Source organism: Biomphalaria glabrata, chromosome 10 (genome assembly GCF_947242115.1).
Source record: "Biomphalaria glabrata chromosome 10, xgBioGlab47.1, whole genome shotgun sequence".
Classification (NCBI taxonomy): Eukaryota; Metazoa; Mollusca; class Gastropoda; family Planorbidae; genus Biomphalaria; species Biomphalaria glabrata.
Window position 1 is genome coordinate 4,171,526 of NC_074720.1, and position 23,992 is coordinate 4,195,517.

The 23,992-nt window shown below is 34.9% G+C and overlaps 1 protein-coding gene across 11 annotated transcripts in view; it reads left to right on the forward strand.

The window, feature by feature from the left end:
* Positions 1–21,958, forward strand: part of LOC106067622 (epidermal growth factor receptor kinase substrate 8-like protein 1) — a 103,347-nt gene extending 81,389 nt beyond the window's left edge. For all 11 annotated transcript variants that reach the window (XM_056044815.1, XM_056044817.1, XM_056044824.1 and 8 more), the window contains 9 exons: positions 1,453–1,560; positions 2,665–2,740; positions 4,098–4,193; positions 7,632–7,716; positions 13,544–14,095; positions 15,735–15,879; positions 17,515–17,650; positions 19,879–19,975; positions 20,341–21,958. In XM_056044815.1, the coding sequence (XP_055900790.1) occupies positions 1,453–1,560; positions 2,665–2,740; positions 4,098–4,193; positions 7,632–7,716; positions 13,544–14,095; positions 15,735–15,879; positions 17,515–17,650; positions 19,879–19,975; positions 20,341–20,438 (1,393 nt within the window). In that variant the 3' untranslated portion in view covers positions 20,439–21,958. The remainder of the gene's footprint in view (positions 1–1,452; positions 1,561–2,664; positions 2,741–4,097; positions 4,194–7,631; positions 7,717–13,543; positions 14,096–15,734; positions 15,880–17,514; positions 17,651–19,878; positions 19,976–20,340) is intronic.
* Positions 21,959–23,992: the final 2,034 nt, after the last annotated feature.

Here is a 23,992-nt window from a genome sequence, read left to right on the forward strand (position 1 = left end):
CATGAGGAGCTCTTTATAGATGAAAGTTTAAAAAACTGCTGTTCACTTCATATGCATCCTACTGAATAAGGCATCTGTCATAAGCACCACTTCCTACCGCAATAGGCGCAATTGGGTTAAACGTGATTTGTTTTCAATATTATTTGCTTCCATCTTTTAAAACATCAACTTCCAGCAAACTTTTTTTTTTACTTTCCCCATTGCTAAGATGCAGATGTTTGTGATTCTTTTACTGCAGATTAACTCTCAGTGTTCTATTTATAAACTGTTGTTTTATTCTTAGCCAAACAAAACTCAAAAAGTTTCATTTCATTTTGTTACTTCTTTTTTTTTTAACACGAACACAGCCACAGCCTTTCACAGTTTAACCAAATAATTTTAACTCTTTGCTTCTGTAATTTAACTCAGCAAGCAGATTTACTTTAATTCGATAATACATAGCTTAAATGTAATTTTCTGCATTTAGATAGAGATTACATGAACAATAATGTAAATCTAAGTATTGTTTCTATCACAGCTTATCTGTATCCAACTGCTTTTCTCACATATTGTGTTCCATTTCTCACCTAGCCAATCTTTATAACTGTGTGTTGTTGACATTGTAGTGTCCAGATATGGCAGCTGAAGTCTGTACCTTGCGTGGATGTTTTTATCTGTATTTGAGGATCACATCTCTGTCTTCACGATTTTGCTTTTTTTTTTTTATTCCTGTTTATTGTCTGACACTCAGAAATCTTTTGCTGATTAATTTAAACAGTCATTGTTTTGTTTTGATTCTTAAACTGTTACTTATCAAGTATAACCATCTCTCAAGAATCTTTACTACAAAATACCATCTATTCCAATTGTAAAGGACCTTATTATAAATAAATTGTTGATTTTCTTTGATTTTTCATCAGAAAAGAAAAGTTCTAACATTTAACAATCCAACCTAAATTAAAAATATATCAAAGTATTTATATAAATAAATAGTAATTTTATCTTTAAACATTTTGCCTAGAGATTTAAAGAAACCTGGCCCTTGTATAGTCTCATAAGTTGTCTTCTCTTGCCAGTTAGTGTTTATTAAAACAGGTTGAACCATAATTGTCAGTTCATTGTGTGTTGAAATAAGTTGCAAATTAAGCTAACCGCAAATACTAAATTTTTCTTGTAGCTAGCATATATTTTTTTCACTTTTAGTTAAGCAGACTAATCTAAAAAAAATTTTTTTTTTCTTTCTTTGATATATATATATATATTTGTAATTTTTATGTACAAGTTATTTAAGTGTAATATTATTTTGTTCTATTTATTAATTTATTTTTTTATTTTAAATGTTTTTTAAATATATAATACTCTTTTGAATACAACTTTTACCATCAAAATAAAATGTTTAAATCTCAATATTTATTAGAGCAATTCTATAGTTTGAAATTGACTAGTATATCTAAATCTTATATTGATCTCTAGAAACCATCGAGCTGAAGTCCCCAAGCCTGAGCCCATACACTCTGGCCCTCTCACAAGGCAGGATGAGAACGCAGCATACTATGAGGAGCTGAGACGTACAGATGCAATGTAAAGTCTTTTCATTTCCTTGTTATAATGAGTAATAGCCAATGTTGCCTATGGCAGTTACTTGTATTTCAAGATGCCCTGAAAGATAATTTTGTTGATTAAAGAATATCTGACCATTACATATCAAAATTTAATTGTTTCACAATTTACATTTGCCAACTGCATACATTTTTTGGCAACTGAACCTGTAGAAAGGATTATTAGAGTTCTTTCCAATTATTAGACTTGTTTCCCTTTAAATATTTTTATTGGCTTCTCTAACTGGGTCAGCAAAAAACAACCCCATGACTTGACTTAAACTTAGCTGCTTCAGCACATAAGGGAGCAATCCCTCTGCAAAGAGATTGGTCATAGGGGATAGCCTCATTCCAGCTGGTAGCCATATATTTTAGGTCTTCTAAGAAGGTGTTATGGTGTTTGTGCTTTCCATTTTTGGCTTCCAAGTTATGTCTGACTTTGGTAAACATGTTTTTCTTTTTGTCTAAGAATATGTCCCCTGAGTGCTAGTTCCAGAAAGGACTGGTGACGTAATCTCTGTATGTTCATTCCCAGGATCCTTCTCAGCCAGCGCTGCTAAACCCCCATTTAGATTCTTTTCAAACCTTATAGATAACTTCCTTGTCTTGCAAGCAGAGGTACAGTTGGGACAGTGATTGTATTGAGAAGGCAGATCTTGTCTTCAAGTCGACTAAGTCAAGGTATAAGACTTAGGGGAATAAGGCCTTCAAATTGGACTTGAGTTAGGAAATAAGAAGTTAAAATTGGACTTGAGTTAGTGGCTGGACTTAATGACATGACTCACAATATCATGTCACTTACAGATGCAAAAAGAAAATGTAATATTTGTGAAAGAACTAAAACAGAGCACCTTTGTTAGACGTATACATTTCATATCTAGTTATAGTGGGCTCCTATTGTCTCCTCTGTCTGAATGTGGACCACGCATTGCTCAGCACTAGATTTTGTTTCTATTTTGTGTACAGAAGGGCAGAGAAATGTTCACCTATTTACTAAAACATTTCACAGCTTAACTGTTGGTCCATTTCTGCCTTCCTTTTTATGTAATAACTATATTGAGCTAATACAATCAATTTATGTCTATAGGATCTATGAGGCTGTACATGACAGACCAGGTAAAAATACTAAAGAGCTGAGTGTACAGAAGGGAGACATCCTACAGGTAGGTGCAGACCAATCAAATATCTAAACATTTCTGACTTAATCTAGTACCCAGCATGCCCCTGAGTTTGCTGATGCAGACTTATCTCCCGGGAAATGTTTCTTGCATTCTACATTTCAGGGAATTGTTGATCATCTCTGTTTTTTGTTAGGACGTTTATTGGTTTATTCTCACAAGCCAGACTGCACTGTTAACTTGATGATTTTGTTAAAAAAAAAAAAAAAAAAGACTTCTATAAGCTTCTTCATGAAGAGAAAAAAGTTGTGTATTATATGAGCGGTTAAGCACTTGGCTTCCAAAACTGGGTTCCCGGGTTCGAATCCTGGTGAAGACTGGTATTTTTAATTTTGTGATCTTTGGGCGCCTCTGAGTTCACCCAGTTCTAATGGGTACCTGACATTAGTTGGTTAAAAGTAAAGGCAGTTGGTCATTATGATGGCCACATGACACCCTCGTTAACCATAGGCCACAGAAACAAATGACCTTTACATCATATGCCTTATAGATTGCTAGGTCTGAAAGGGGAAATAAAATATGAATATGTTTGTATAAAAAGTAATTTCTAAGATAAAAAAAAATGTTGAATAAAATAAACTTAATTAGGTGTGATGGAAATGTGTATATTCTACAACAGAGCTTATTTAAATTTAGGATTTCGGTATTTTGGTCAGTCAAATCGGTCAATCAGACAAGCTGCTAATTTGGATCAAATCATAAAGTTCTTAAACAAATCCTTGTATATATACATGTGTGATAAAAAAAAATTAACCTGCTGACTTAGAACTAAATTTTTCGTTGTCAGACAAAGAATGTGAGAGTATGTCAGAAAATAAGCCACAAGTTTGAAATGTGGAAATTCATATCCTCACCGCATCAACTTATCCTGGATTTGATCTTCAATTTAATAGGACATTTTTTTGTTTATGATTTGCTTGCCGAGTGCCTTCATTTTGGTGTAGATCTCGTTTTGAAAATGTTCAGTGAACAAAAAAAAAACAACAGTTTGTGTTTGTACTTTGTTTCCTGTGTGTGTATGGCACATTTCGGTCTAAAAATATATGTTACATAAATTTAAGCTCAACAGTGCTTGTAACGTAGGGCATCATTGTTTAATCAGACCAGAATGTTAATAGGACCAAAACAATTCTTTTCTGACGTTTCTTGATGATATTTATTCATTCCATTTGACTGTATATTTGTTTTACAATAAGTGCTCATTTTGATACTAGTAAATTAAACTTCTTTATTAATTTCCTATTTTTTTGGATGGTTTCTTTTTCATCTGTTCTTTCGAATTTCTGTTATTTCTTTTACTCTTTTATTTATCCAAGGCATGATGTTTTTTTTTTCTTGCCAGGTGCTGGACAGTAGCAAAAACTGGTGGAAACTACGAAACTACAAGGGCCTAATTGGCTTTGCTCCATACACAATACTTAAACAAGTCCCAGCAGACGTAAGTTCAATCGCTTAGTGCTTTTTTGTTTTTCATTTGTAAAATTGTCAATGTAAAGTTTATGTCTTATTTTTCTTTTCATTGGACATGTAGGTCTGAGAAATGTATTTATTGACTTTTGTCCAAAGATAGATTTGGTTGGCTAGGTAAGCTGGTTTGGGAGTCGCCCAATGGACTTAGCAGGTCAGGTGTATTGGCCATGGTTTTAATAGATTGTTGAGTTTGCCAGCTATTTCTTTCAAGAGAGGCTTGCATGTACCAATAGTCATTTGGTCACTACAAGGAGAGGTGGACTGATTTGATGTTTCACAAGATGTTTATTTAATGCAATTATTGAATGTTATTGGCAAGATTAAATATGGTTACCAAAGCTGTTTAAATTGTACTTTGAAAGATTATTGAATGTACTAGATAGATTGCTGTAATGGGTGTCACAACTTTATTTGAAAGTTCAGCCTAAAAAAATAGTTTTTTTTAGTATTTAGTCATCAAACTCCATTGGAGTGAGGGCTTGAGAGGTTCAAATCTTGTATTACAAAAGCCTTGGACAGAAACCCTGCGCGACATGGCCTAAATTGTGCTGATGTGCCAAAAACCCAAACCCAGAAACCCTGCTGTTCTGAGTAGTGCATGTATGTCAACCTACAGGTTGAGAATTTTGGATTACCCAGACGTGTTGAGATGGAGATCAAGTCTTAATCAGTCATATAGAATGAAACACGATTTCCTCTTCTTCCCTGAAGTAGGGGCACCATGAATCGAAGTTTGACCTTATCCGTGCGAATTAGTTTTTAGTTGACACATTTAACCAAAAAAATGTATTAGTTTTTTTTTTTTTTTTTCTTTTTTTTTTTTTTTACTTGGACACAAGAAACCTTCCCAGAATACTGCACGAATAGAATAGATGAGCACTCTTGTTGACCATCAAACAGATTAATGTTACGGGTTCGGCAGTGGGGGAGGTGCTAAGATTTTGTGTTTCTTTGTGATACTCTTAGTCTCATTCTATAAAATAAAAAAAACCCACCAATGTTTAGTGTCTGCATAACCTTGACCCTGTTCGACAACGTAAATTGACTTTTGCAGTTAAGTTGTTAGTTTGTTATGTCCACCAAGCAGTGACTGACCAACTTGTTGGCCTTGTGCTTGCCGCGCAGTCCATCCGGTTAACCAATCAAGTTTTTTTTCAGGGCTTTAACTGAAGCAGTCACCATACGCAGAACCTCTTCATTGCCTAGGTAACTGGACACTGCTGTTGTATCTCAAGCATGATATTCTATTCTTGTGTGTATTTAGCTTTCTTTGGGTTTACGGTTACATTTAGTTTTGCCAGAACTTACACCAATAAATAATTCTGTTTTGTTTCAGTATATCTCGTCTGATTTATGTTACATTTTATATTTGTTTTGCCTAATTTAAAAATTAAACAAATATTTCGATAGTTTTATTTTTGAACAATTCCAGTCCAACTTTTTCTCACCAATGTTGAATATTTTTCTGTTTACTTTAAGCTTGGCTTTCAATAGCTACTTGTATTTGTCTGCTCAATGTCTTCTATTACTCTTTATAACTACATTAATCATTGTATGTTTTTATTTCTTGTTACTTTAATCATTCCAATAAATATACATCTTCCTTTTTCATTACATTCATTTCTATTCTTGTTTGGATGTAAAATTGTAAGCACCCTTTCAATCTCTAGGGCAGATGATGTAAAGGTCATCTGTTTCTGTGGCCCACGGTTAATGAGGGTGCTATGTGGCCAGAACAACAACCAACCGCCTTTACTTTTCTCCAACTAATGTCAGGTACCTAGTAAAAGTTAAGACGTCAAACTGGTTTGTCTCAAGCGAAATATAATCATATCGAGCTGCATCCTAAGCTAGTTATCTTGTGTACTGTCGTAGCCTGTATGTCAGTATGGTAGTTCTGTTAGATGAAATGTCTTCATCTTGAGTATTTTCTTTGTGATACTTGCAGTTGTGTTCAACTTCAACAAAAGTACTTGAAAAAATAAACAAATTTTCAATTTTTACTTGTTTTCCTTTTCATGTTCTGTTACTAGAATGAAGGTCAATTTGTTTGGTAACTGCATTTGACCAGTTTATTGACCTGGGTTCTTATTGCATACAGAATCTAGAGTATTTCTCTTTTCCATGGGATTTTGTAGCTTGATCCTTAAACTTTCTTGTTGAAGAACATAAATCCTGTTGACAACTCTTGTTAAACTTTGTAGCTGAAGAACAAAAATCCTATTGACAACTCTTGTTAAACTTTGTAGCTGAAGAACAAAAATCCTATTGACAACTCTTGTTAAACTTTGTAGCTGAAGAACAAAAATCCTATTGTGTACATTTTTTAGTACTTTTTAGTACATAATCTACTTTTAAGTTTACTGGTACACAAGTTTGTTCCTGTCATGTTTTGCCTAATATTAATTCTTGTGTCATAAATTTGTCTAAATCCCTCCCCCCTCCCCACCTTTCTTCAATGTTGTACATTTATTTAAGAAACACTTTTTTTTTTAAGTTGTATCCATTGTACCGATCACTTTATTTATACATGCACTCAGATGGGGAAATATTTCAATAACAAATGTATTAGTACTGGTTGCGGCCCATCATTTTATTTTTCTAATGATCATATTCAGTTACTGTTGCTGGTGTCAGATGTATTTCTATTGTGTAACATTGATGTTTTGATTATAACTGTTTCTAGTTTTAGTCTCAGTGTGGGTCACTCTCCACTCAAGTCACTATTGCCTAACAAAATTATCACTACATATTCATATTATACTACAACGTGAGTCAACTTTATGTCAGCAGTGGTTTTAGATTCCAGATTATTTGTAATTAGATAATTTGCATTTTTAATTAATTTTCAAGAAAAGAAAGACTGAAGTACCTCTAAACTTTTACACATTAGTCCTTTTTAAATAAATCTGTTAAATCCCCATAACTGTAAACATAATTTGACTCACTGTTTTTCTATATTGTTCTTTTTGTCATAATATTGCTGGTCATTAAATGTGTAACCTAATCGAAAAAATAAAATCAGCCTATACTAAATATTTATTGTTCTTATTGTAAAATTTTTCATATTTTGTTTCTAATTCATTGATAAAACTTGTTAATATTGTTAAAAAAAAAATTTGATCTTTATCTTTAAAGTACTGTAGCACTGACTAATTTCTAAACAAACCAATGCAGATATTTCTTGGTTAATTATCCGCCGGAAAGCTCAAGATAATACATTATTTAAAAGTAAGAACATTTTCACTTGCGCAAATTTGGCAAGAAATTTGATCCAAATCATTGCTTGTGATGACAGTCGACTGTTAAAAAGACTGTGTTTGACCTAAATCATTGCTCGTGACGACAGTTGACCGTTAAAAAGTCTGTGTTTGATCTAAATATTTTTTTCTATTCTACTCACCAGCATCAGCCAGAAGGATTAGCTTCCAGAACTATCTCCGAGACTTCCTTCACAGATGACAATGTTTCTCGAGCAGCATCTCGAAGAGGTGAACTCAAGTATTTCTGATTTTTCTCCCACCTCATCCCCCCCTTCCCCCCTTTTCTCCCAACCCAGAAGTTTTATTTTTACTTTCATGTCAGCTTCCCCACAAAATTGACCTTTGAACTTCTAGCAGCTGCTTTGCATTGATTCTAAAAATTAAGACGTTTTTCTTTTTCTATTGGGCTAAGGTTTTACCTAAGCTTACTGACGTCTTTGGACCTAAGCGTTTGAAGTGAGGTCCTCATATAAAGGAATGCTCTGTTTTTTGTATATTTATTTGGTTATATATACAATTTTGTTTCATTTTTTAATTAATAAAAGGAAATTATAACTATGTTATATGTGACTGATAGATCTGATTAATGTGTTAACACTACCGGATGGATAAGAATCATCATTTTGTCTTTATCAATTTCTTCATGTTTTAGTCAGTGGTGAAAATTGTTGATTTAATGGATGTATTTATAATCTCTTCTAGAGTTTGTATTATTTGTATAACTTTGTGCATAATGCTCCTAGAAGGTTGTTTCCTCTACATCTACATTTGTTTACTAAGTAAGGGCTTCATCCTGGATGTCATGTATTATATATTGACCACATTTTTCAAACTAGAACATGTTGTAGCCAGAGATGTACACATTTTTGCTAAAGTAACATGCTAATGTACTTATCCTCGCTAATAAATATGACATGAACTTACTGACATCTTATGTCTACCTGGGTAATATATTACCAGCTACAGTAGAGAATTGTTATATAGTAAGATGTCATACAGAGTTATAGACATTAAGAATTAAATCATTAAATAATAGGTGAAAGACTCTTCGAATTATTTAATCAAATATTAGGTGTTACAATGACCAATGTTAAATAAGCATATAATAGGTGAAAGACATTAAGAATTATATCATCAAATAATTGGTGAAAGACACTTTGAATTATTTATATCAAATATTAGGTGTTAAGACATACAGAGTTAAATAATAGGTGAAAGACTCTCTGGATTATTTAATCAAATATTAGGTGTTACAATAATAAAAGTTAAATAATCCAATAACAGGTGAAAGACATTAAGAATTAAATCATCAAATAATTGGTGAAAGACACTTTCAATCATTTATATCAAATATTAGGTGTTAAGACATACAGAGTTAAATAATAGGTGAAAGACATAAAGAATGAAATAATCAATTAGTAGGTGGAAAGACAAAGAATGAAATGCCAAACATAAAAGTACCTGAACAATGTGTACATAAATGTGTACTTATCAAACATGTACATTTTCTAATGGCGTTTGTAAATGTTGTTATGAATGAAACGTGGCATCATGTGGTTTGGTTAATGTGTATAATGCAACCCTTTATTTTTTGTATGTCCCTATCTCTGGTATATGGTCTACCTCATTTGATGACCCCCCTGTTAAGTATAGTCACTGGAGCTGCCTGTCAAGTGACTGCATTTTGCTGGTAGCTGGTAGTCATGTGGTCTCAGCAAACCCTCTCAGCACATTGTGGGCCTGTTAAGCAGACAACATTTAGTATTAGGGAATTGGACATTGTAATAATGCAACTTCATTATTTTAAGTTTTTTCTTGTTGTTTTTTTTAGTGTTGTTCTGTGTTTTTTTTAACTATTTTTTTTTTCTTATTAAGTTACAAATACAAATTCTATTACCACCCCCCCCCCCCCCCCCCAGTGACATATTTTATTTTCTGTCATTGTTTCCTGTTTCTTACGCTGAGTATCGACAACTAAACAAGCAGCCCTTACTTATCAGTTAACTAGGTTTTTTTTGGATTCCATTGTTTGAGTGGTTGCCATGCTAAAGAGTGTGCCAAGTGAACTTTGACCCTTACACAAGTTAGTTGACAAAATTCAAGAGTATCTTGGATGAAGTATTCTGTGTATATCATTGTCTTTGTGCTTTTATTTAAGGCATTCATGTTGAATTGTACTTGATGTTAGAAGTTTTGTCTCCACTGTTTTGTAATGAAGAGACAAGATGAACTTAACAAGTTTTTCTTATTAGATCTATATACACAAGTGTACATAACTTCTTCCATTTTACTCTTCCTTGTTTAAATCATCTCCCTTTGTTCCACTAGTTGCCCTCTTGTATGTTATTGTGTTGGCCACTGTTGAGCAAACTACGCCCACAGGCCAAATCTGGATATCCTGTAGTAATATATTGAAATAATAATTTAACTCACAAAGTGAAAATTCAAGTGGAAAATAAACAGAAGTTGAATATTGGGTTAATATTGGGTTAGTGCCCTCCTGTATGTTATTGTGTTGGCCACTGATAAGTAAACTATGCCCACAGGCCAAATCTGGCCTAGGGAAAGGGCGGCCTGTCGGATATTTTATAGTAATATATTGAAATAATAATTTAACTCACTAAGTGAAAATTCAAGTGGAAAACAAACACAAAATGAAAAATGGGTTAATGTTGAGAGTTTTCATTGATATGTGGAACTGTTGCATCAGCTGACTTACAAGTTGTGAAACTTGGGTAGATAAAATACAGTTTATATTGTACAATTTTTATAAAAATGTCTGATTGTATTTTGCTGTTAGAACAAAAGTTTGTCAGAATAGGTCCATTTAATTTATGGCCCTCTCCAAAAAGAAACTGTTTGCCAATCACTGGAGTACGCTATGTTCCTATGTTAAGTTTATGTGAAATAGCAAAGTGCCTTGGAAGGAAATGTGTTGAAACGACCATTCCAGTTTCTTGGAGTCTTGGTTCTCTAGTGCCTGGATGTCAAGATTGTTCACTTTCTCACTAAAGCACTGAACATGTTTTTTTGTTTGTTTGTTATTAATATGTCCTTACATCAACCTTTGACCCTAAAGGTCAAGTCATAATAGTTACAACATAAACCAGAGTGTCTGCATGATACTGGAAATGTTTATTTTTCATTGTATCCTCTACTTTACAGTGGCACTTTTTTTTTGTTACTGAATTTCATTTTTCACTTCAATCGTCGTATCAAAAGTAAATTTTTTTTTGCTGCTGTGTTAGCATTTAGCACCATTCTGATATGTCTTTACTTAATTACAAATGTATGCAGCAGTTGTGACGCCGCGTCACTTGTTTAGACATTTTCTGGTCTCTGTTATTGTCACAGGTGCCAACGTTAAAATAAAATTTAATGTGCATTTTTTTTTTCTTTATTTTAACTTCATTTAATGATTGATTTGAAAATGCTATAACCATCAACCCTCAATGTACTGTTTGATATATACACTACACGATATATTTATTACAGAACTTTATGTAACGATTTTCATCTATTATAACTACAATTATAATTTATCTAATTAGCATATTTATACATTATATTCTTAAGTTCATCTATTTATTTTTGTATAGACTTTATCCTTTGTTATTTTTGTATAGATGTTATCCTTCGTTTACTTCAGAGGGCTTATGTTCTAGAAGGTTACAGTGGAAGCAATTATTTTTTTTATCATTACATTTCAAAAACTGTCAATCTTAATCAAAATGTATCTAAGCTACTCTCTAAACTGTTGTTTGTTTGTTTTTTTGTAATCTCTGTCTATGAAGATTTTTTCTTGTTTTTGTTGGGTTTTTCTTTTTTGTTATTGTTTGTTTTGAAATGGAATATGCACATCAAAAATTTGTTTATTTTAGTTCATGTTCCTCTGAAATCATGTTTAGAATTTATTTTGTTCTGAAACTTAATATGTAGGTCATTGAGCTCTCTCTTGAAAAAAAAAAAAGTTAGCATTCATTACCCTTACATATAACATGAATGATGTCAATGATTCTCAGGACATTGACACTAAAGTGTTGTAACTTAAGACTGGCGGAGTGTACATTATGAATGTTACAATTTTTTTTTTTGATTCCTAAAGTGTACTATATCTGGTACTATATCTGGTTGTTACTCTATTAAATTTGATTAATTTCAAGACTTAATGGTTCCAGACTTTGTGTTTTTTCTGTGTTTTTCTTTTCTTGTTGTTAATATTTTTAACTGAAATAACGTCATGTTTGGTACTTAGATACTTAGATAGATAGATCGCAAGGTCTGAAAGGGGAATTTTTTTTTTTTTTACTTTACTTGGTACTTAAAAATGAGTTGTTTTTTTTTTAGTTTATAATAACTATAAACACAATTTATAATGAAAACATAATATAGCTGTACTAGTCATAGTTCTAGAATAACTACACAGAGACTAAGAACTAGTTGGACTCAGCAGGAGAAATTAATTCTATTTCATCTTTGTTTGTTTGAGAGCTATTTCCTCTGCAGCTTTTCTTTATGTTATTCCCACTCCATTGTGATAAAACAACTTTCAGTTTCCTGTTGGCCTGGATGCCTTTGCTCAGCTTTCTATTAAATACCATTTGACAAACTATATTTAGTGGTAATATATATGTGTCATATTTCAATGAAATTAATTAGTTCTGAAGATATTTTTTTTTTTAAAGGGAGAGAGAATCAATTTCTTAATAATTAAAATGTAAAAATCTGAAATATTAACCTGGACTGCCTTGGTCTGTCCGTTCATCTGCATTTATTATTATTATAATTTTTTTTTTTAATTTTTCATTAAACAAAGATCTTCAACATGGCTTTAAGAACTGGGGAAACAAGTCTAAACTATACTTTAAAAAAACCCAAAATGTTTCTGTGTCAAAGCTAAAAATCACATAGATTTAAATTCAATAGATACAGGAAGTAGACTTAATAGAATGTTCCCATGACACAAGCTTCACCTCACCTTCTCATTACTACTACTTTAGTACAAATACCCAGTGCACTGCTAAATATAAGACTAAAACTAAGACTAAGACTTCTTTATTGATCCTTACGGAAATTTGTTGTGATTAAAATATAAAATTGTTCACTGCAATATTTCTTCTTCCTAAGCAGTTTTTCTAGGCCTTACTCTAGTTGATAGCAGTCTAGACCTATTTGTTTTATTTATTGATCATTGAATCTATTATAGTACTAGAAGAGACAATTTAAATTTCTTCAATAAACCACCAAAATAACATTGCTTTAAATACTTCTAGTCCAATTTTTATATTCTATCCTGTTCCCATTTCTACTTCCTGTTCCTAGCTATAGTTTTGTGATAATTTAAAATTAATACTCGAAGTCTTTAACTGTGAATTTTCAATGTATATTACATCTTATATTATTAAAAATACTTTAAAATAAAGAAAAAAATTGCTGAAGTTATGTCAAGATAATGCTTTCAATCGATGTTTAAAGTAACTTGTTAGCATTCACCCATTGGTAGCAACCTGAAACAAAGATGGTTAAGTCATTTCCATTTATGTTAATGTAGATTTAACAAAAAACATTTGTATAATAATATTTATTATTTTATTACTATTTCTCTGGTTGTGAAAACACTGACCACACACTTCTGAACAGTATTTACAGTACAATAACAAGCAAAATAAAAAAAAAATAATTAAAAAAGTGGAAGAACTGTATATTTACAGCCACTCTCAATACTGTAAAATTTGTTTCCACTTTTCTATATATCAAACATAATTAACTGGTTAATTTTTTGATTGATCTACGTTTTGCTAGGGACAATGAATAATTGTTCAAAGTTTCAACTTGATCCAAGAATGGGAAGTGGTAGAAATAATGTGTGCAACATTGACTAGAGAGACTGACAGATACTGAGTTGATACCAGCTTTGTAACAAACTGTAGGATTATCAAATAAAAGATATCATATACAAGATTACATTGCAGTAAGAATGACTTGAAGTAATACATTTAAATATAAATAAATTTAATATGAAAGTCATCCGTAAAAAAACATTGCCTCTCCCTAGAGCCCTACACTCAAGTGAAAAGAATTCAGCAGGTTTCAGAGACATCTAAACGCTATTCGATCCCAGAGCCCAAACCGCTCGTTGCCCCACCATTGCCCTCTTCGGATTCTTCATGGGAACAAGCTAGCAAAAGGGCATCTTTTTTTAACTTTGACGAGAGGCACTCTGAAATCTTGCATCGAGACCAAACCCGCTTTGCTCGCTTCCCATCCTCGGCCCAGGACACGAGTTACTCCCCAGGCCCTAGCGCGAGACAAAGTGCGGCCTTCCAGGATCCATATGGGTCGGCTTATCCTCCGCCATCATTGCCGCCCCCGCGGAGAAGCAGCCTCATGTCTGATCTACGTAGAAGCTCAGTCTTCTCGTCAGCCAAAGAAGCGTCAAGCCAGCACAGCCCTGTCTCCATGTTACCTTCAGACGTTGTTTCTGCTAATTACCAATACAAGCAAGACTCTGTTATGTACCCCAGTTCCAAGACATCAGCGCCATCTGCACCATCAGCTCCTTGGCCCGAGGAAGATTATCCATTGGATGTAGAGCTGAGACACAAAGGTAGGTTATCGTTCTTAAAAAAAAAAAGCAGTTATTTATGTAAACTGAGGTAAAAGTAACAATCTAAGCCTACCCGTTTCAGACCTTGGGCTCTACTATGGGGACAGATGATATAAAGCTCATCTGTTTCTATGGCTGACACGAGGGTGTTGTGTGGCCATCACAACGACAAAACGCCTTTACTTTACAACGCAAGCCAGGTACACTTTAGAATTGGTTGGACTCAGGGGCGTCCTAAAATGCCACCGCGAACGTGTGTAGCAAAGCTTTTTACAGCTCAGCAGCCACTCCATCTGTGTTGGCCTACATTGAGCTGGGCAGTCCAAATCGTCTGCTTTCTATGAGGACAATTACATTAGACCAGACAGACGGAAACAATACTTTTTTTGTGTCGTCTGAAGGCACAGCCTGAAATGTGACGATGTGCAAAATAACTAAAACCAGAACCTTCTCGTCTCATACAATGTTATGTCTATCTAATGTTATGTCTATCCAATGCTATGTCTATCTAATGTTATGTCTATCCAATGTTATGTCTATCTAATGTTAAGTCTATCTAATGTTATGTCTATCTAATGTTATGTCTATCCAATGTTATGTCTATCTAATGTTATGTCTATCCAATGTTATGTCTATCTAATGTTATGTCTATCCAATGTTATGTCTATCTAATGTTATGTCTATCTAATGTTATGTCTATCTAATGTTAAGTCTATCCAATGTTATGTCTATCTAATGTTATGTCTATCTAATGTTAAGTCTATCCAATGTTATGTCTTTCTAATGTTATGTCTATCTAATGTTAAGTCTACCAAAATGTTAAGTAAATCCAAAGTTAAGTCTTAAGTCTATCTAATGTTATGTCTATCTAATGTTATGTCTATCTAATGTTAAGTCTTTCAAAATTTTAATTCCATCCAATGTTAAGTCTATCAAAATGTTAAGTCTAAAGTCTATCCAATGTTAAGTCTATCTAATGTTAAGTCTATCCTATGGTAAGGCTTAAGTCTATCAAAATGTTACGACGTCTATCCAAGGTAAAGGCTTAAGTCTATCCAATTTTAAGCCTACCCATGAATGATGTCTTTCCTTGGTTTAGTCTCTTTCCAAATAGGCCTTACAGTTTCTGGCAAGATGGACAAATAAAGTAATTTTCAATCTCCACTCCACCCCCCATCTCTGACTTTCTTTCACTCTCTCAATGAGACACCGAAACATCATCTAATTATAAACCGCACATTCTATCTATTCATAAGTTTACATTAGTTATAATAAAATACACTAACAATGTGACTAGAACAGAACGACTGTTCACTAAGTCTAAAACGTATGAAACCTCCTATTTCTGATTTCTGAAACCAGCTGCTTTACACTTCTTTGGGTTGTACAGCACATAAGCTCACCAGCAGTGACCATAATGAACTCTTTCCTCACTATTGGAAGTATATTATTTAAAGGGGTGATTAATAGAGTCACAAAAGACTCAAGCCAAATGTGCTACAAGTCCACCAGACGACGAACTTATAAAAGTGTACCGGGGTGATATTTACCTGGAGCCTTTCCTTTAAGGTGTGTGCCACTAGGTATGATTTTAATTTTTTTTAACAACTTAGTTTAAAAATTGGATGTCTACCTACAGATAAGAAAACCAAGGCACACCTGGATGAACTTCATGCCAGGGTGACCTCTAGAGTCTCACGGTCTGCAGACACCACAAGGCTGGATGTCAACTCAACACCAGATGATGTAGCTGGGTGGATGTTAACGAAAGGATTTAGCGAAGTGTGAGTTAGGCCCCTAGAGATTTAGTGAAGTGTGAGTTAGGCCCCTAGATATTTAGTGAAGTGTGAGTTAGGCCCCTAGATATTTAGTGAAGTGTGAGTTAGGCCCCTAGATATTTAGTGAAGTGTGAGTTAGGCCCCTAGATATTTAGTGAAGTGTGAGTTAGGCCCCTAGAGATTTAGTGAAGTGTGAGTTAGGCCCCTAGATATTTAGTGAAGTGTGAGTTAGGCCCCTACATATTTAGTGAAGTGTGATTTAGGCCCCTAGATATTTAGTGAAGTGTTATTTAGGCCCCTAGATATTTAGTGAAGTGTGAGTTAGGCCCCTAGAGATTTAGTGAAGTGTGAGTTAGGCCCCTACATATTTAGTGAAGTGTGATTTAGGCCCCTAGATATTTAGTGAAGTGTTATTTAGGCCCCTAGAGATTTAGTGAACTATCGGATACATATTTTGTAAATATCATTTATACATTTAGTGAAATATCAGTTAAAGATTTATTTAAGGGGATGTATCCCTGAAAATCTTATTTTTGTTATTTCTAAAGCTAGGCCTTTGAAATTTGTTATGGTATTATATAATGATATTCTAAAATAAATAATGCTAAAAAAAGTTTTTTTTGAATGATGGTTGCCATGGTAACGGAGGCCATATTGTTTATTGTATACAAATTAAAACTCTGAATTTTGTAAAAACTATTGATCAGAAATACATGAAATTGAATTAAAAGATACGAAAAAAGGATCCTCTAAATTGGTACAACGTCAGAATTAAAGATTTAAGTATGTTAAATTTTTTACAAATTTTTGAATTCTTAGTATTTTTTAGACCTAAAAAAACAGGATAAATATTAATTAAAAATACTTTAAAAAAAAAAAGTAAATAAAATATTGAAAAAAAAATCATTGTACGAGTAAAGTTAATGATGTCCTTAAGAAGTGTTTCAAATTTCATTAAAATCTATCAAGTAGTTTAGGAGAAATTCCTAGTAAGGCACAATGACATGTGCAAAAACTAACATTTTGAGAAAAATGAGTTTAAAGTATAAATTTTATTAAGATTTTGTCTTATAGCCCTTACAAAAACATTAAAAAAACATGTTTTAGACACAGATTTAAGCAATAAAAATGATTGTAATGTAAAGAAAAATGATTGATCTACTTAATTATGTTATTAGTTAAATATCAATATCCTAGACCTAAAACTCAATTTTCTCTAGGGATACCTCCCCAACTATCAGTTATAAATTTAGTGCAATCTCATTTGTATATTTAGTGAAACATCAAAAACAGATTTAATGAAATATCTTATATATACATGGTTTAATATCTGTTATACATTTAGTGAAATCTTATTTATATATTTCGTGAATTATTCGTTAAAGATTTAATAAATATCAGTTATAGATTTAGTTAAACATTAAATTTGGTTAAATGTCAGTTATAGTTAAAGTGAATGAAAAGTCAGCTATAAATTTAGTGAATTCTCAATTATAGATTTAGTGAAATATAAATTTAAGATTTATTGAAATGTCAGTTATATATTGATATGTCTGTACTCTATAGTAGACTGCGTTCGGTGGTAATTTTAGGGATGCTAGAAACATGTAATGAACTCTAACCTTGACTTTCAATTCTCAGAGCACGAGAGAGATTTCAGGGATACACAGGAAGAGAGATTTTTCAGCTTCGTTTTAACGACTTCGTCCAACTCATTGGCCACGATGAAGCGATCCGATTGGACGGTTTGATAAGGTTACAGAAAAGTACATCCGGGGTAGGTATTTACATACCCAAAACGCTAAAACACATTGAGAGTGTCCAAATGGGAAGCGTGATCGAGAGGCCAAGTAGGCTTGAACTTGGCTTGGCTTGGCTACCTAGAAGGGGGCTCGAGGTTCGACACCCGACTCGGGCAGAGTTGTGTTTACTGAGCGTCTAAAGGCAGCACGGAAAACCAACTCCTAGATACCCCCTCCCCCCCCCCCCCCACTGGTCCACAAATGAGATTGGACCAAAAGCGCTCTGAGCATGCTATATGCATGAAAGTAGCTGCTGTATATATATATAAAAAAAAGCTATAATAAAAGGTTACGAACGTTTAGTGTAGTAATCCAATAGGTTAGTGGGCAAAAGTTAGTGAAGATATGGAGTTTCCTTAGTGACGTGACAGTCGATTAAAAACATGATGCAGACTAGCTAACAGTACCCGTACTGCTTTGAGCAAACACTTGTTTTCATCGTCGTAGACTTAGCGACATGGGACTGAGTCCTATTTGTGAATTAACTACATACATATATTACAAATAAATGAATAGCTAGCCCCTCCCCCCCCCCACATCGCAGCATCCGTTCACCAACTTCAATAGAGCCGGCATGTGACCATTGACCACTTGTGGTGGTAATTTGCATACGGGCGAAATAACTCTGGACCAGAAGTATGTTTTTTATGGACATTCCGATGGTCTAGAGGTTAAGTTCGCTTAGTGCGTTATCGCTAGGCGGTGGTGTCGGTCGGCGCAGTTCCTTGTTTTCTTAGCATTTTAATTCACTACTTTCTTTAAAACTTAGTCCCTGGTGCTGCTGTTCATTTATGTCTAATATATATGTATGTATCACATTTGTTTCAGCACCTAGTTTCAACTCTATATTTGTGAATTAACTATTTGAAGTTTAAAGCAAGCAGCAGTCCGTCAGTTTGTGCTACTGGTACATTTTTTTCACAACAACAATAATAATAATCTTGAGTGTTTGTATAACAGCTAGATTCGACACAACTTGTGGCTCGCAAGAAGACACGTCACGCACTCGTCAATACCCTCATGATCATCTAAGACAGGGGTTCTCAACCTTGTGGGTCGCGACCTCCTTGGGGGTCGAATGACGATTTGACAGGGGGGTCGCCTAAGACCATCGAAAATATGGATTGTTATTGTCTACTCTTCTATTGCTGTATGTGTGTGTTTGCGGGGGGTGGGGGGTCGCGGAAGAGTGGGGGATTGTAAAAAGGGGTCACCGAGCTTAAAAGGTTGAGAACCGCTGATCTAAGAACATTCGTGATAGTTTCAAATGAAAATTAGTTGAATAATTGCTTGTGTGTGTTGTGTGTGTGTGTGTGTGTGTTGTGTGTGTGTGTTGTGTGTGTGTGTGTTGTGTGTCGTTCACTAAGAAAATACCAGACTTCCCAAACGGAACAATTAATATTTCCTTTATGATAACTAGTATAGTCATTGCTTAGCAGTACCCACCAGGTTCGTCCGTTAATTTTTTTTTATTTTTTTATTACATCCTCCTTAACTTCCTCCCCCCCCCCCCCTTTTCCCCCCAGAAAGAACAATCTACAATTTTCCAACTAAGAACAGGACACACACCTCTATTAAATTACCATCTGAAAAAATAAACTCCACACAACTCCCCCTTTGCAGACACTGCGCCCACCCTTATGAAACCGTAAACCATATCCTCTTTGAATGCCCCATTCCTAACCCACCTTAGGCAGACCCTACTTCCACTCCAGCCCAACATAACCAACACCCTGTACGGCAGTGCTGAACAACTGAAGAAAACAGCACACTTTTTTTTTCCTTGGCACAGTCTGCAAAAGAGCTGACAGCTCAGCAGCAATAAAGCTGGCTAGAAGATGAAGAAGATTACATCCTGCAAATGCTGACATAATACTTTGGCCATACCTCCAACTCTTATATTTTTGTTTGTTTTGCCCTTTCAATAAAACTGTCCTTATTTCAACAACCCCCCCCCCCTCCCGTTTGGCCAGTTAATGTAGTATATATAGCATTGAATTAGAATGGCCTGCTTTAAATCGCCCTCCCAGACACACTCACTTTACTGGGAAGAAAATTACTTCAAATCTGAAGGAACATCCGAAACATGTTAAGAATTTTACAAGCATTACCCCCCCCCTTTTATTTTTCATCCACATACCGGTAGAACAAAATAATTTTTTTTTAAATACGTAGGTTAAATCTTTGACCTTTCACCTTTCAGTACTCTACTAGATCGGCCAAAGAACTCAATGACATTTTAGAAAAACGTAAACAGTACATCAATGAAAGCGACACTGACCTAGATAATCAACAAGAAGGTAAATGAAAACACCAGAATTCGAAAAGTTGAACCTATTTCAAATACTGCATGTGGAATTTTTGCGAATTTCTTTATTCCTTAAATTCTTTTCAACCATTTTGAACCCATGCCTAAAACCAGTGGTGTAGCTAGGAATTTGCAATCAATTTGGGGACCGGGGGGCGTGATCTGTTTGGGGGCCCCTGCATTTTGCGTAATATTTAATGTAAACAAAAATTTGAACACTCATTTGGGGGACCCCTCAAGTGGGGGCCCTGGGGATTTTCATATTCCCCCCCTCCTCCCCCACCCTAGCTACGCCACTGCCTAAAACAGATGATATTATTAATAGATGTGTAAGACTTGCTCATTTGTTTCTCTTAGATTACAGGGGAGTGACGTCCAGCGGACAAAGTCTCAGGGAGCAGATAGTACGAAAACGAGGTCAGCTGAGACAAAGCAGCGTGGACTACACCAAGTGAGAGTTACGCCTGCAATTATACGACCGTACACGACCCCAGGCTACGCCTTAAAATAGAGGACCTTGAGATGACTTTACTGATTCACATTTGTGGCTGTGGGCGTAGAATAAACTTTACAAATGACTACTTGTGTGTGTGTGTGTGTGTGTGTGTGTGTTTTGGTTTAGTTATTTAGAAATAAGAAGGACTGTTTTATGTAAATAATTTCTCTTCTATTTCGTAACTCTGCCACGTTTCTAAGGCACCAATGTTGATGATGTCATGTCTCTTATCAATATACCTTCATATTTGTTTGATAAATGACGTTTCTATGTTTTTGTTTTATTCAAACAGCCACCTTTCATTTGTTGACTTAGGATCATGTTCTACAAGTTATGATCCATTCACTTTTCCTGGTAAATTCTACATTCAGAATCCACTTGTAGTTTCTTCGGCCCCTTCCATTTCATAAACGTACACATGCTTAACGTCATAGTACAAATCCAGAGAAAAAGTGAGGGCCCCAACATAGGGGAGATACATTTTTCAACTTTTTTTTCGGAGGAGGGGGGGGGGGCGGTAGGATTTTCTACACTTTGTGCCGATGTTTCGGCGGGGCGAATGGAACTACTTTGCGGGCCGGATGTTGTCCTCGTGCCGTATTATGGGCATCATTGAACTAGTGCATTAGCTTTATTAAACGGTGTTGGGAAGACACGAATTATATCACTTGTAAAGGAGATTTAAATCGTAATATGTAGTATGTTACATAGGCTATATAGAGAAAAATAATATATTATTTTTAACTTACCATATTATTATTTAAAAATCTATTTAAATTCTCACTCGGAAAAGTTTTAGGGGACAAAAAAAAAACTGGGGTCCTAAGCTATATTATGAGTAGATTGTGCGTAAAAAGTCCACTGTACAAAATTTATATACGCGCATGTCGCCGGTAAAGGGAAGTAATAAGTAGGGTCTGCGGCAGTGTTTCTGACACTTGTGACCTCCCCTGGCGATTGATTCAAAACATGGAACTCTTTAAAAAATTACGGAACATTTAATGAGTTTTTAAAAGGAACAGCATGTAGAAGTTATTAAAGAATTGGGATATGATTATCTAGAGCAGCGGTTCTCAACCTTTTATGCTCAGCGACCCCTTTTTACCATCCCCCACTCTGCCTCGACCCCCCCCCACACACACATACAGCAATAGAAGAGTAGACAATAACAATCCCTATTTTCGATGGTCTTAGGCGACCCTTGGCAAATCGTCAATCGACCCCCAAGGGGGTCGCGATCCACAGGCTGAGAACCCCTGATCTAGAGGTTTAAAGTGTTTGGGGTGCCCTGTGATACTGCTCATATCCGAAAATAGTGTATGTGTGATATATATTTAAAATAATGACTTATTTAATTTAAACAGCGATACCTCTAACACTATGTTAATATTTGTTTGACTTCAATATTTTCAGTAGATACATAAAAAAATGGAATGTTGTAACAAATAATGAAAGAAATATAATTGGAATCGATGACAAGTTGTTTTTTTTTTAAATTTATTTCTCTGTGTGTGTGTATGTGTGTGTGTGTGTGACAGCGAGAAGTAAGCTCAATAGATTTAATTTCCTATAAACTCTTATCGCTTGCCAACTGTTAATCGACTCAAGAGATCACACTGAAACTTTTAATGAAACATTTCGCTGCGAGGGTTGGAGCTGTTCTTGTCTTAGTGGGAAGCGTGGTCGAGAGGCTAAGTACGCTTGAACATGGCTTGGCTTGGCCATCTATGAAGGGGGCTCGAGGTTTGACACCTGACTCGAGCAGAGTTGTGTTTACTGCGTGCCTAAAGGCAGCACGGAAAACCTTCTCACAGATAACCCCCCCCCCCCCAACTGGTCCACAAATGAGATTGGACTCTGAGCATGCTATAAGCTTAAAAGTATCGTTATATAAAAGCTATAAATTATTATTGTGAAAAGGTAAAAAAAAAAATTCCCTCAGGAACGTCTTAAACTTTTACAGGAACATTTATCAATTCGTCAAGAACGTCTTCTATTACTCCTCTTACTACTCCTGAACGACTCGCGTCCTCTGTACAGGACTGAGTTGTTTAATAACCAATTATTCTAATTCTGTCTGTGCTCCAAAGGATGTACTGAAAAAAAAAAAGTTGTGGCCAAAGGGATGTAATCAAGAAATACTCCTACTCCTCAAGTTCATATAAAGATTACCGCTCTTAGATTTTCCATTTGGAAAGGACAGTTAGTACTATTTAGCCGATTATTTGTTTCTTAATCTCCTCACACAAAACCCCACCCTTATACATATGCAGGCCAGTGGTCTTCAAGGGTGAAGCATTTGTACAGTCAGTGTTACGTGTTGCCAATTGTGCAGTATTGACATATCAAAGTGTTTGTGATGTACTTGTTCAGACTGCCTTGAGGTCAACTATAGATGACTGTTGAATTTCAACCAATTACTCTGCAAGCGTTTGAGTTTTATTGTTCGGGTGTATTCAATGTAGTTGATCAACAATACAGAATAAACAAGACGATCGATTTAACGAGTAAAGAGATGTGATCAACACTGATGAACAATTTAACATATATTTATTCTAAGAAAAGGCCACAGTAAAAGTCTCTGTCAACTAAACACGTCTTTACCCTAGAGGATTCTATCGCTGATTTTCCGGTCTCTAACCCAAAATATCCCAAACGTCACTAGTCCCGTTCAATATACGTCTTCTATGGTGCGTCGCTAAATAACTAATACTAAAAACAAGGTGTCTAACATGTTACGTTATTTTGGAGCCCTGATTTGTCAAGTTCCTTGAGTTATTGTTTCGAGTGGTGTAAATATTAATCTGCTACCGGAAACGCTTTAAAGACCAGCTTACGCCCGAACTTGCTTTAACTGACGCAGAAGAGAGCACCTCGTTGCATTGAAATAAGAAATAAAGGAACACTGAAGAGTAACCTAAGACAAGGCTTTATTAAACTAGAACGACACATGAACTGACGCAAGAGACTTGGACAGTAGCACACTAAATCAATGTTGTGAACACATTCTAACAACGTCACACAAACATAAACAAATAGTAACTATAAATAGTAACTGTGGCTTCAGAACGAGACAGCTGGGGGTCACTTACAAAGTCCGTGGGATACACATTTAAGACCAAACGAAAATCCGCTGCCGAGGACAGGCGTAGACGGCGAAAAAAAAAGTTGATTGACCATCGGCGGACAATGGTTATGCCTGCTAGATGTGGCAAAATATGTAGGTCACAGCTGGGGCTGCGTAGCCACGGGAAATAATGCATTCCTTATTAATCTTCGTACTCGAAGACAAGCCTAATTAATATTACATCAAGAAATTACCCAATCTGAAACATTCCGCTCCAAGGAAGAATACTTGACAAGAAAATGTTTCCTGCAAATGCTTGGCTCTCTAATAGATGGAATGGGGATGGGATATGCATAAAACATAATTTCTGTTTTCAGAGCCTGTGGTATACTTTTCTTTCTGTAGTTTTACTTTGTTAATATCGAGCAATCAGTTCATTCGCCTGG